This window comes from Gobio gobio (genome assembly GCF_949357685.1).
Source record: "Gobio gobio genome assembly, chromosome: 6".
NCBI classification, from domain to species: domain Eukaryota; kingdom Metazoa; phylum Chordata; class Actinopteri; order Cypriniformes; family Gobionidae; genus Gobio; species Gobio gobio.
In genome coordinates, this window is record NC_137102.1 from 57,831,862 (window position 1) to 57,846,087 (window position 14,226).

The 14,226-nt window shown below is 34.8% G+C and overlaps 1 protein-coding gene across 1 annotated transcript in view; it reads right to left on the reverse strand.

Annotated features, from left to right (window-relative positions):
• Positions 1-14,226, reverse strand: part of piezo2b (piezo-type mechanosensitive ion channel component 2b) — a gene marked incomplete at its 5' end in the record, with an annotated part of 187,017 nt that overhangs the window by 108,363 nt on the left and 64,428 nt on the right. The window contains 3 exons of the mRNA XM_079819677.1: positions 1,620-1,659; positions 5,035-5,157; positions 7,819-7,987. Coding sequence (XP_079675803.1) covers positions 1,620-1,659; positions 5,035-5,157; positions 7,819-7,987 — 332 coding nt within the window. The remainder of the gene's footprint in view (positions 1-1,619; positions 1,660-5,034; positions 5,158-7,818; positions 7,988-14,226) is intronic.

Genomic DNA, 14,226 nt, shown 5'->3' on the forward strand with positions numbered 1-14,226 from the left:
ATATCTTGTTCTGATGCACAAATAGTACTTTAATCCATAAAATTCTTTATTTGTCCAAATGGGTGAATCTCACAAATCCTGACAAGAAAATTGCCATGAAAAGAAAGAAATATCTGTCTATCTATCTGTCTGTCTGTCTGTCTGTCTGTCTGTCTGTCTGTCTGTCTGTCTGTCTATCTATCTATCTATCTATCTATCTATCTATCTATCTATCTATCTATCTGTCTGTCTGTGTATCTATCTGTCTCTCTGTCTATCTATCTATCTGTCTGTCTGTCTATCTATCGTTCTATCTATCTATCTCTATCTATCTATCTGCTGTCTGTCTGTCTGTCTGTCTGTCTGTCTGTCTGTCTGTCTGTCTGTCTGTCTGTCTGTCTGTCTATCTATCTATCTATCTGTCTGTCTATTCATCTATCTGTCTGTCTGTCTGTCTGTCTGTCTGTCTGTCTGTCTGTCTGTCTGTCTGTCTGTCTGTCTGTCTGTCTGTCTGTCTGTCTGTCTATCTATCTATCTATCTATCTATCTATCTATCTATCTATCTATTGTCTGTCTGTCTGTCTGTCTAGCTATCGTTCTATCTGTCTGTCTATCTATCGTTCTATCTGTCTGTATGTCTGTCTTTCATTCTATCTATCTATCTATCTATCTATCTATCTATCTATCTATCTATCTATCTATCTATCTATCTATCTATCTATCTATCTATCTATCTGTCTGTCTGTCTGTCTGTCTGTCTGTCTGTCTGTCTGTCTGTCTGTCTGTCTGTCTGTCTGTCTGTCTGTCTGTCTGTCTGTCTGTCTGTCTGTCTGTCTGTCTGTCTGTCTATCTATCTATCTATCTATCTATCTATCTATCTATCTATCTATCTGTCTGTCTGTCTATCTATCTATCTGTCTCTCTGTCTATCTATCTATCTGTCTGTCTGTCTATCTATCGTTCTATCTATCTATCTCTATCTATCTATCTATCTGCTGTCTGTCTGTCTGTCTGTCTGTCTGTCTATCTATCTGTCTGTCTATTCATCTATCTGTCTGTCTGTCTGTCTGTCTGTCTGTCTGTCTGTCTGTCTGTCTGTCTGTCTGTCTGTCTGTCTGTCTGTCTGTCTATCTATCTATCTATCTATCTATCTATCTATCGTCTGTCTGTCTGTCTGTCTGTCTGTCTGTCTGTCTGTCTGTCTGTCTGTCTGTCTGTCTGTCTAGCTATCGTTCTATCTGTCTGTCTGTCTGTCTGTCTGTCTATCTAAAATGAAACGTAAAATGAACGCGTAATATATATAATATACATATAAATAATAATTATTAACTATATATTTGTATTAATTTTAATATGATTACATATATGTATATGCATATACTGTACATGTATAAATATATAATCTAATGTGATTCATGTGAATAATGGGAAATGCAACATAAAAAAAGTTTTTCTTTATATTTTGCGGTTTGGAGATTCACCCAGAGCGATGGAGTTTGTCACTGAATCATGTCACATCAAGAGCAGCGTGCACACAAACACAAGCCGCTAAAAGCCCAAATCAATCACACTATATTTGTCTACAGTTAAAACTTGCAGACACAGAGTTACATAAGACTTGGCAAAACCACAACGAGCACAAACCTCTGAGGTGCTGTACCCGTCCTGAGTGGAAATGAGCTAAAGAGAGAGAAAGAGAAAGACAGCAGACGGGGCAAGGTGAATGTATCGATGAGCACAGAGGAGGGTCGATAACATTATGCTGTTCTCTAACATCAGCGCTGAGCAGAGCAAAGTACAGCGGCACTATTCACACAGCTAAAAAACCTTTCATGTGCGCTAGAGTTTAAGACAACACAGACACGCTTGATGCTCTTCTTAAAGGAACACGCCACTGTTTTTGAAAATAGGCTCATTTTCCAGCTCCTCTAGAGTTACCGTTTTCGAATCCATTCAGCCGATCTCCGGGTCTGGCGGTAGCACTTTTAGCATAGCTTAGCATAGATCATTGAATCTGATTAGACCGTTAGCATCTTGCTCAAAAATGACCAAAGACTTTTGATATTTTTCCTATTTAAAACTCGACTCTTCTGTAGTTAAATCATGCACTAAGACCAACAGAAAATTAAAAGTTGTGATTTTCTAGACCGATATGGCTAGGAACTATACTCTCATTCCTGCGTAATAATCAAGGAACTTTGAGCCGTCCCATGAGTGCAGCGGCGCAATGATATTACACAGCGCCTGAAAATAGGCTAACTTCAATCAACATAACCAACGTGACAACCTGCTTACACAGGGAGCGCTGGGGACTATTTCCAGGCGCTGCGTAATATCATTGCGCATGCGGCGCGGCAGCAAAGTTCCTTGATTATTACTCATCATTTTTTGAGCGAGATACTAACGGTCTAATCAGATTCAATGATCTATGCTAAGCTATGCTAAAAGTTCTACCGCCAGATCCGGAGATCGGCTGAATGGATGTGAAAACGGTAAAACTCAACTGTTTAACTCTAGGGGAGTTGGAAAATGAGCCTATTTTCAAAAAAAGTGGTGTTCCTTTATGGCAAGACACTATGTGCAAAAAACATTGTTTTTTCATGCACTAGTCAAATTAGTTTTTTCACAACGTGTCGTTTCAGAGTGAGTAGTGGAAATATAACATTCAAATGACACTTTTTAAGTGTTGGTTTTATTGCACTTTATATATTCATGTCTGTAGATTTCTGTTGCAATATATTTCTTAAAAGCCGTTTTCTCAAATGAGTCGGAAATCTCCACTTAGGCAGCTTTACATACACCAAACTTTAATTTTATAATTAAGATATATAATTTTCCTGATTTTAATACAAGATTTAAACTTTAGTTAAGGGTCTAGTTCTCACTATTAAGTTAATAGTGAATATTGGATATACATAATATATGCATTATAAGTACTAATAAACAGTCAATATCCTAATAATATACATGCTAATAAGCAACTAGTAATAGTATTATTATTCTATTTTTATCATGCATATTTCTAGGATATTGGCTGTTTATAAGTATTAATAAAGCACATATTAATGCCTTATTCTGCATGACCATATTCTACATCCCTTAATACCTAAACTTAACTACCTTACTAATTATTAATAAGCAGTAATTAGGAGTTTATTGAGGCAAAAGTTATAGTCAATAGTGAGAATTGGACCCTAAACTAAAGACCCAAGATTTTTATTCTTAAAAACACGGGGAAAATGTATTTTATTTTCGGCTGTTTTCTGATTTATGGAGAGATTAATAAATCAAAATCCCATCTATAAAAATATTTAACTAATATGTTGACAAAATGAAGCAAGAAAATTTGAATCTGGATGTTTCCAATGTAAACAATTTGGACATTTTTAATTAGATGCCTAATTTGCATATTTAAACATAACATTTCAGGAAACGTGTAATACAAAAAAAATCTTAGGCTGAATCCGAAATCGCCCCCTATACCCTTAAATAGGGCACTATTTGAGGAGACAGCCATTTGTGGTGGTGTCCAAAACCATAGTGGACGTTATTGAGTGCACTCATTCAATCCCATAATGCAGCGCAATAACGAGTGTACAGACGATGTAGCCTACACACAGCGGCTGTCCGACTTCACGCACTCGTTTTCACTACGTTAGTCCACTAATATAGTTTACTTCAAGGAGTGAATTCCAAGTAAACTATATTAGTGGACTAACGTAGGGAATAGTGAATGAGGGTTTAGGGGGCGATTTCGGATTCAGCCTCTGTGATTTGTAATCTAATCTAGGGAAGTATGATGATATCTATTGGTTATATTTTTTACCCTGTTCACCTGGGCTGTCTCGCCTTAAAGGGATAGTTCACCCAAAAATGTATATAAAAATGAAAAATTACTATGTGTGTCAATGGAGCCTCACAACCAGTTGGTTACAAACATTCTTCACAATATCTGAAGAATGCGTTTGGAACAACATGAGGGTGAGTAAATGATGACAAAAGTTTCATTTTTGAGTGAACTATCCCATTAAAGGATTAGTTCACTTTTAAATAAACATTTGCTGATAATTTACTCACCCCCATGTTATCCAAGATGTCCATGTCTTTCTTTCTGCATTCGAAAAGAAATGAAGGTTTTGGATGAAAACAGTCCAGGATATTTCTCCATATAATGGACTTTAATGGGCTCCAAACGGTTCAAGGTCCAAATGACAGTTTCAGCGCAGCTTCAAAGGGCTTTAAACGATACCAGACGATGAATAAGGGTCTTATCTAGCCAAACCATCAGTTTCTGCGAGAAACCCAGCAGTATTTATGCTATTATTTTACCTCTTATCAGACGAACGTGATCGTCTCTGAGCTCCGCCATAACTTCCGCTAAGTGAGGACAAATACGAGCCTGGTCATAGATGTATACGTAGATGCCTCATTAGCACCTGCACGGATCAGTAGAATGAGGCATCTACGATCGATATATCTATGACCAGGCTGGTATTTGACCTCACTTAGCGGAAGTTATGGTGGAGCTCAGAGATGATCACGTTCGACTGATAAGAGGTAAAATAATAGCATAAATACTGCTCGGTTTCTCACACAAACTGATCGTTTCACTAGATAAGACCCTTATTCATCATCTGGTGTCGTTTAAAGCCCTCTGAAGCTGCGCTGAAACTGTCATTTGGACCTTGAACCGTTTGGAGCCCATTAAAGTCCATTATATGGAGGAATATCCTGGACTGTTTTCATCCAAAACCTTCGTTTCTTTTCGAATGCAGAAAGAAAGACATGGACATCTTGGATAACATGGGGGTGAGTAAATTATCAGCAAAAGTTTATTTAAAAGTGAACTAATCCTTTAAGACTAACCCAGTCTTCGCTCACCACCTGCATCAATGAGCCTTGACCCCACTAGACTAACTGCTGTTAAATATGAACTCGGAGAGGAATACTAAGTATTTAATATTTAATATTGTTGTCACATGACCTCATTATATGCATGTTTAATTGTATTGTGACCTGTGTAAGTGTTCAAAGTTAGCATCTTTGCGTCCTCACATTTCTTTCCTCAGTTTTCTGATGCGCTTTCCACCAGAGCAGTCGCTTCCGGCCCAACATGTGACTAATGCTGTTTCCCGCCGTCTCATTTCCTTCCTTTATCTCCTCCTCCTCGCTCTCCTGCTGGAGAAAGATCAATAAACACAGAAACATATTCACTGGGCAGCGTGAATGAGGTTAAAACGTGTATCGTGGAGCAGCTTTCGGACGAAAACAACAACACTGCACCAATCATTTTTAATCGGATGAAGGCGTAACGGCGCTTATGATTCATTATCGATCACATCGATAGATTTATGAGGTGAAATAATCAAACCTATGAGATCAATAATCTCATACATGTGTGGCTTTAAAGGACCCGTGTATTGACTGCTCTATAAACCCGTGAAGCACAAATATGACCAAACTGATCACAGGTCAGTGCATTACGCCAGTCATACACATAAAGTGTAAAATATAATACACACCGCTGACTAAACATTCTGATTTAAATGTATTTTATTTATGAAATGTTTGTGTTGATTTTGTGTTTCAACCAATACAATCATTTTATTGATTTGTTTCTCAATAATACTTTTAAAATCCATTTCTTAATGTATTAAAGTGCATTTAAAAAGCATGAAATCAAGACAAAAATGATCTGAAGCCACTGTGAAAAGGGAGTTTGTGTAAAACACTATTTTTCTCCAATGGATTTTTATTAAATTAGGGATTAGGGATTTTTGTAAAATCCCTAAACTATTAAAATCCTTTATGTATTAAAGTGCATTAAAAAGCATCAAGACAAACATAACATGACATGAACACTAAAGTTGCTCTGCAATAAATAGTCAATCAATAGTCACCTTTATTTCCATGGCGCTTTTCACAACAGATGCTTCAAAGCAGCTTTACAGTGATTCTAACTAACACTTTTTAGTTAACTTTACTAAGTCTTAACTTAATTGTAAACATTTGGTAATCTGTACTATTCACATACTGTTCCTTGTTTACTCAGAAGACCCAAGTTAAGATTAATTGATAGGTTTGAGCGCCATTTTGTCAAGCAAAAAAAAAACACCTCACCACTATGGTGATCAGTGTTCACTTTGGTTGGGCACTTGAAACATTCATATTATGATATAACTCTGTTCCTATTGATGCAGCGATGCTACAAGAAATCACAGGTATTTGGTTTCCAAGGAAGATACTTTTTTTAAAAGACTGCTTTTAAAAGTTGACCTTTAGCTTCGGACTGAATAATTAGCAATAGCTAATGATTTAGTCAGAAATTAAGGTCACCTTTTTAAATGAATATTTCCCTTTATATCGTATAATGATCGTTTACAATTTTTGTGCTAACACTTACGTCATAAACACCTGTGAAACTTTTAATTGGGTTGATATAATCCCTCTATATTTGTAACAATATCTTGCAGTTGACCATGCTTGAGATTTTGATTTATTAAATCTGATTAAAGTGATTTGATTGATTCAATTTGATTGATTAATTTCTGTTGTAAAAACAAAATGTAAAAACGCATGTTAAAAAATGTATTGCACAAAATGAAAACAATAATGTAAATATTATTATTATTATAAGTGTGAATCAAAAAATTAAAAGCTCATTTAAAAAAAAAAAATAACAAGCATGATTTTGTCTCTTAAATGTCTTAGTGTGTGTTTTGGTCATAATTTAGACTTTTTTAAAAATCTGATTTCAGCTTTTTATCTCATAATTAGGACTTTTAATCATAATTTAGATTTTGAAGTCATATTTTTGACTTTAAATCCAACATTTTTAATTTTTTTAACTGTTCATCTCACAATGACTTAGCATGTCATATTTTCGATGTTTAAAATCAGATATCAGACTTTTAAAATATGCTTTAAAAAGATATTTTAAATCATATTTTCAACATTTTATCTTATAATTATGACTTAGCATGTCATATTTTTGACTTTTTTATCTAATAATGAGGACGTTTAAAATCAGATATCAGACTTTTAAAATATGATTAAAAAAGATATTTAAAATCATATTTTCAACATTTCATCTTATAATTATGACTTAGCATGTCATATTTTTGACTTTGTATCTCACTATTATGACTTTTAAAATCATATTTGTGACTTTTTATCTACTAATGAGGGCATTTAAAACAAATCAATAAGAGAATTTGTGTAAAATAGTTAAACTTGTTTTTGCTTTTTATGCTTTTTTTACTCGACTGGATTTTTTGGTTTGTTTAAAGGATCCATCTAATTTAGTGAGGTTTATGTTTAAAACCAAAAATATATATTTAATAAGAAATATCACAGGTATTTCTTGATTGTTTTTTGTTTTCTTGTTTTTTTGCTTTATCTAATTGACATGTGTTCTTGAGAATATTCTTTTAATTGGTCAGTGAATAATTGTATAGATTTGATTGGTCCCTGTTTACTCAATATAACTTCACATAATGTTAGTCTTTTATAAAAATCCCTAAACTTTTAAACTCCATTTCATAATGCATTAAATCAAGACAAACATGAGAAATAATAACGTTTTGTGTAAAATATTAAACTTTTGTTTTTTGGATTTTTGTTTGTCTGTTTTAAGCATAAATCTATATAGTGAAGTTTATGCTCAAAAACAAGATCAAGCTTTTTGCCAATGGAAAAAAGCATCTTGTTTAAAAGATATTTAGATATTTTTAACAGGATAATAAGAAAAAATCAATTTTTTTTAGCAGTAAATACATTAAAATTACAACTATATTACAAAAATACAATATTTTGATTTAAAAGTGGCATTGGGCTCACCATGATCATGGGATCTTGCAGCCACAGACGGATCAAGGTGGCCAGTGTGTAGTACAGGACCAAGAGCATGATGGGATTGACAAAATGTTGCCATTTCAGACCACTGTTGACAGCGAGCTTCCAGGTCGAGGAGCAGTCGGTCCGGACGATGGAGGAGATGCCAAACACACTGTGGAGAACAACTCAACAGTTAATGTTATCATCACGGGGTGTTTCTGTACTCTTCTTACTCTAGCTGTGCCTCGGATAGAAATGATCACATGACCACGGCCCACTGTAAGAGGAAAAGCAGGAAGTGATGTCGAAAGCAGGCTGTCGACACCGTCATTCAACAGTCGTGCAGATCAAAGCAACAAATCTTTCGTCAACTACAATTAGTGCACACACACACACACACACACATCAGGCGGCTTCCACAGAAAATGAGACTAGCAGGATTATAGTATCTATGAATCCCGTGGAAGAAGGTGAAACAGGCTGATAACTAAGAGTGTGTGTGTGTGTAATGAGTTTATCTGACCACAGTGCACTTCTAACTTCAGTCTTAATTAACCTTGCGATCACAACCACAGCGCAAACCTTAAAAGCTGCTTTAAACATTGAATTGATTTGAAATCACTCACACACTTTCTTCTGCGGCGGCCATTAGAGGGAATAACATACAATGAACACATTTACAGCCAAAAGAACGGCTGGACTACAAACAAGGCTACTGGACTATAGATAGAGCTAATGGCTGGAGCAGTCGATGGGGCTGATACTGGTGAAGAGCGTCAAGGCCAGGGCATGAGAGACGGAGCAGGAATAGGTGCAGAATCAGGCCGTCAGCACCTGCGGATCATAACCGCTGCATAGCAGATCTGAGAGTACGGATGGAAATATCCGGCGAAGGACAGCGAGCGCTAAAATAAACATTCGAGATGTGTTTGCTGCAGCATGCAAGGCATCGCAGGCATGCAGAAACTGCTCTATAGCAGCTATCCGTCATGGGGACATGTTCAATGAGACACTGCATGCACTGTTAATGCAAATATATTTGGCAATCTTTTTTTTTTTTTACATTTTGCATTGTGAAATTATTTTCATAAAATACTTTTATATTTAATTATATACTTGTCAAATTATAAAGTACTTTTATTCTACTGCCTTTGCTTTTTAATACAGTATTTTTATGGGTTTTTTTTCACAATAATGAGAATATTTGGGGGGTGTGTGATTAAGATTTTTTTGCAAATTATAAAGTATTCTGTTGTTTTAAAAAACAGACAGGATGATTTTTATTACAGTACAAATAATGAAGGTTGATGAGGATGAAGAAATTAGAATTTTTATATTTATTTTATTTTATTTTATTGTATTATCTTATTTTATTTATTTTAGGTTTTGGTATGAAACAGATTTTTATTACTGTTTTTTTTTTTAAAGAAATTTGAATATATTTATTTTATTATGATTATTTTATTTATTTATTTATTTAATTAATTTTGTTTATTTATTTATTTTAAGTTTTGTATGAAACAGACTTTAATTACTGTACAAATAATGGAGTTTTTTAAGAAATTTGAATTTATTTATTTTTATTATATTGTATTATCTTATTTTATTTATTTTAGGTTTTGGTATGAAACAAATAATGTTATTACTTTACAAATAATGAAGGTTTTTTTTAAGAAATTAGAAAATATTTATATTTATTATGATTATTTTATTATTTTTATTTTAGGTTTTGTATGAAATAGAATTGAATTACTGGACAAATAATGAAAGTTTTTTTAAGAAATTAGAATTTATTTATTTATTTTTATTTATTTATTTTATTTTATTTATTTTAGGTTTTGTATGAAACAGATTTTTATTACTGTACAAAAAATGAAAGTTTTTTTTAAGAAATTAGATTATTTAAATTAAATTAAATTAAATTAAATTAAATTAAATTAAATTAAATTAAATTAAATTAAATTAAATTAAATTAAATTAAATTAAATTAAATTAAATTAAATTAAATTAAATTAAATTAAATTAAATTTAATTTAATTTAATTTAATTTAATTTAATAATATTTAATAATATTTAATAATATTTTTTTGGTATGAAACACCTAAAGTACCAGGCATTTCCTCACAGAAATATATGTAAATGTGTATGAAATATAAAATAGAATGCAGAATTATCGCAATTATTTTAATACAACTTTTTAAAAGTTTGGGTTCCGGAAAAAAAAAGAAAAAGAAATGAATACTTTAATTCAGCAAGGATGTATTAAATGGACAATAAAAGATCTGTATAATGTTACAATGTTATGATTGAGCAATTATAATTATTTTAATGTACTTAAAAATCACTATTTACCCATTATTTGTATGTGTTATGAATTGTCATGCTTATTAGACGAGAGCACTGCAAGTTTAGCCACGTCTGCGCTACAATAATTAACACAACAATATGGAATTACCTTAATGCATAATTAAACATTATAAAAATGTCTTGCTAATCGCATCGTAAAAATGCTGGATCTATTTCAGGAGAATTGTTGCGTAAATGATTGTAAAAGAATGAGCGAGCGATTCCTTTGGCATACACGCACAACATTCGGCTGATATGCATTTATGAAGCTATATTTCTTTCACTCTGCAGTTGGTCTGCAGGTCTTTTGTGGACTGGCCTTTGTCAGGACATTCGAGAACAGATGGGACACGGGATCTTTTATCTGTGCAGCGCCTGAACCCCGCGTGTCTATCAGAGCACACACACAGGAAATTGGGCTGTGTTTTGCTGCAGGGCATGATGGGTTTTAACACTCATTCATTATTTACTGTATGCCGCAGGTATGATATGATATGATGACATTAAACATATGACATATTATACAGTATTACTGGCACTGTCGTTTAAGCTTGTATTCAGAGTCCACTGATTCATGAATAATTAAAGAGGACCTATTGTGCATTTTTACATGTTCATCTTTCTTTAGTGTGTAATGTGGCGGTTACAAAGCACAAAGCCAGTCATTCTCTCTATCAGTGTCAGTGTTTCTGAACTCCTGAAACGCCTTCATTGTAGAAACCAACACGTCACAATATTCCTCATTTAAATAATTCCCGCACAATGTATAAAGGGGCGGGGCCTGGTTGAGTTACACTCTAAAAAATGCTGGGTTAAAATAACCCAAGTTGGGTTGATAATGGACTAACCCAGCAATTAGGTTGTTTTAACCCAGCGGTTGGGTTAAATGTTTGCTTAAAACAACCCAATCACTGGGTTAAAACAACCTAATCACTGGGTTAAAATAACCCAATTGCTGGGTTTGTCCATTTTCAACCCACCTTGGGTTATTTTTAACCCAGCATTTTTAGAGTGTAGTTAGGAGTGTGTTGAAACTTGCAGTTATGGTAAGGGTACTTTTCCGATTGACCAATCACAACACACTGGTCCAGCTGACCAATCAGAGCACATTATTCTTTTTAGAAGGAGGGGCTTCATAGAGACAGGGGGCCCTATTTTAACGATCTGAGCATGTGGTCTGACGCGCACGGCGCAGGTGTCCGAATCCATTTTTGCTAGTTTACCGATGGGAAAAAAACGGTCGGCGTGCCAAACACATGGTCCAAAAGGGTTGTAGGCGTACCGTGCAATAAACCAATCAGAGACTCATCTCCCATTCCCTTTAACCCTTAATCGTCCCTTGGGGTCCAGCTGACCCCACTGGACTTTTCCTCCATTTTTTAAAAGTGTTCCCTTCATCTCAGGGCCATGAGACTCGGTGACTTTTCCTAAATAATCTATCTAAACATGCACAAAAAATCTGGGCTTGATTTGGTTGTTCTAAGGGTGTGTAAAAAAAAAGTTACCGTTTAAGCCCCTCGGGGTCAGATTGACCCCACATTGAAAATGAATGGGAAAGTGTAAAAAATGAAAAAAAAAAATCACTTTTTTTGTCAATTTTTTTTTACTAAATCCAGTATAAATCTGAAAATTTCCACATTTATATCAAGGTCTGGTCCTAGAGCATAAACACAAAGTAGAACGAACTTTCTATCTCATACACACACACGTACACACACACACAAACACACACATGTGTGTGACTGCAACAGAGAGTATTTTTATTGAAATTGGCAAATAAAATCAACAAAACTGGCATAAATCTGAAAGATTTTCATACATAAATGAAGTACTAATACTAGAGCACAAATGCAATATCGAACAAGCATGTTCACTCACACGCACACACACACAAACACAAACACAGGTGTCTGGAGCATTTTTTTGGATTTTGGCAATGAATGGGAAAATGTAAAAAATGCTTTTTTTTCACTTTGTTTGTAAAAGAAAATCAACTAAATTCAGTATAAATCTGAAAATGTCTACATTTATATCAAGATCTGGTCCTAGAGCATAAACACAAAGTGGAACGAACTTTCTGTCTCATACACACACGCACACACACACACACACACACACACACAAACACACACATGTGTGTGACTGCAACAGAGAGCATTTTTATAGAAACTGGCAAATAAAATCAACAAAACTGGCATAAATCTAAAAAAATTCCATACATAAATGAAGGACAAATACTAGAGCACAAATGCAACATGGAACAATCATGAGAAAGAGATGGAAAAGGGCAAATAAAAGAAAGATGAAAGGCAGCTTAACTTTTGTATAACTTCCCTATTGACCTCTATTGGATAATGTGGTCATTGCTCTCTCTCTTTCTCTTTAACTATAATTCCTAAAGTTTTTCCACAAACCTACAGATGGCGGTATTCTATCCCTAACACATAGAGCAATGTCCAAAAACTATTTATATTTATTTAAGATCATCATTCAAGTGATTTTTTCATAAAAAAATAATTTTTAATGAGCTAATTTATGACATAGTTAGGTATTTGTGCAGTAAATAGGTAAAAAACTACCAAATACCCACAAAAACACAGCATTAATGTATAGTTGAGAAGTAAATAAAAAAAATGATATATAGTTTTCCATGTAAAAAAATTATATTTCCTTATGCAATCGCTCTGTAAAAGTTTGGGGTCTATCTGACCCCAAGGGACTCAAACGTAAACCCTACTTGAGGGGCGATTAAGGGTTAAAAGCACCATGGCGGGCGGATTCGCTATTTACATGGAGGAATTTGCGAGCGGAAAGACTGAACGCTTCTCCAGAGAGGAATCCTTTTATTTTTAATATTTAAAAATGTGTGTGTAATAAGCAGAGTGTACGCGCGCTGTGCACCGCCTATAGACGCATATTACTAATGCACTCTTTAAAGGTGCAGTGTGTAAATTTTAGCGGCATCTAGTGGTGAGCAATAACACACCGCTCACCCATCCCGAGAAGCTCTGGTGGCCGACACAGGACAAAAATGTCGTCGTCGGAGAGAGCAGAGAGTAGCTAGTGCTCTGTAGAGAAGTTTGTCCGTTTAGGGCTACTGTACAAACATGACGGTGCAAAATGGTGACTTCACTGTAAGGGGACCCGCGGTGTGTGTAGATAGAAATGACTCTAACTCTAATGGTGCGTTCACTTTGTTTGGTGCGTGATTTACATGTTAAGTCAATGCAGAGACGAGAAATGGCATTCTGCGGCACGATTCGCGCGAATGAGGCAGTGAGATTCGCTCGATTGAGGCGGCGCGAAGGACGCGAATTGAGCGTTTTGAACACGCGAATCGCGGGAATCGCTCAAGTTGAAAAATCTGAACTTTGGCGGACATTTCGAGCCGCGTTAACCAATCAGGAGCTTGCTCTAGTAGTGACAACAATGAGGAGAAAATCTGTATATTAATATCTGGTTCAGACAATATGATTATCACTGTGATAACATTAAATGACATGAAACACAACACAGTCTCTTTTTGTTAAATGCAAGTTTATGTTTGATCAATAATACAAAGGTATAAGTAAAATGTATAATAAGCTATACATGAAATAAAGCAAACAATTCAGTCAAACATTCAAAGTCAGTGCTAATAGGCTAACGTTACAACTGCAACATACAGTTATAGCCTAAAAATATAAAGTAATGAAACTTCTCTTTGCCCTCAGTCTAAACGATTTGCCAGGGAACAAATTATAGATCCATGAGACCAAAGCTCGGCCGTTACAAGACGAATTATAGCTCAAGACGCCACAGAGACATCAGAGCCAGCGGCAGACGGCAGAAGGACTGGCCGAGGAAAGGTTGCCCTCGCCGGCTTTGACGAGCGCTGAGCGCCGCTGATCCACTGGAGCTCACAACTCCAAAAACGCCAGATAAAATGTTCAAATAGGCACTCTTTATATAAATAAACCACAGATTTGAGCTTTAAACAACTACATTATCGACTAAAAAAGTCTTAAAACTACATTTTGTCTCACATTAACAGTAGATTTTAACAAAAAAAAGACATGGAAACAC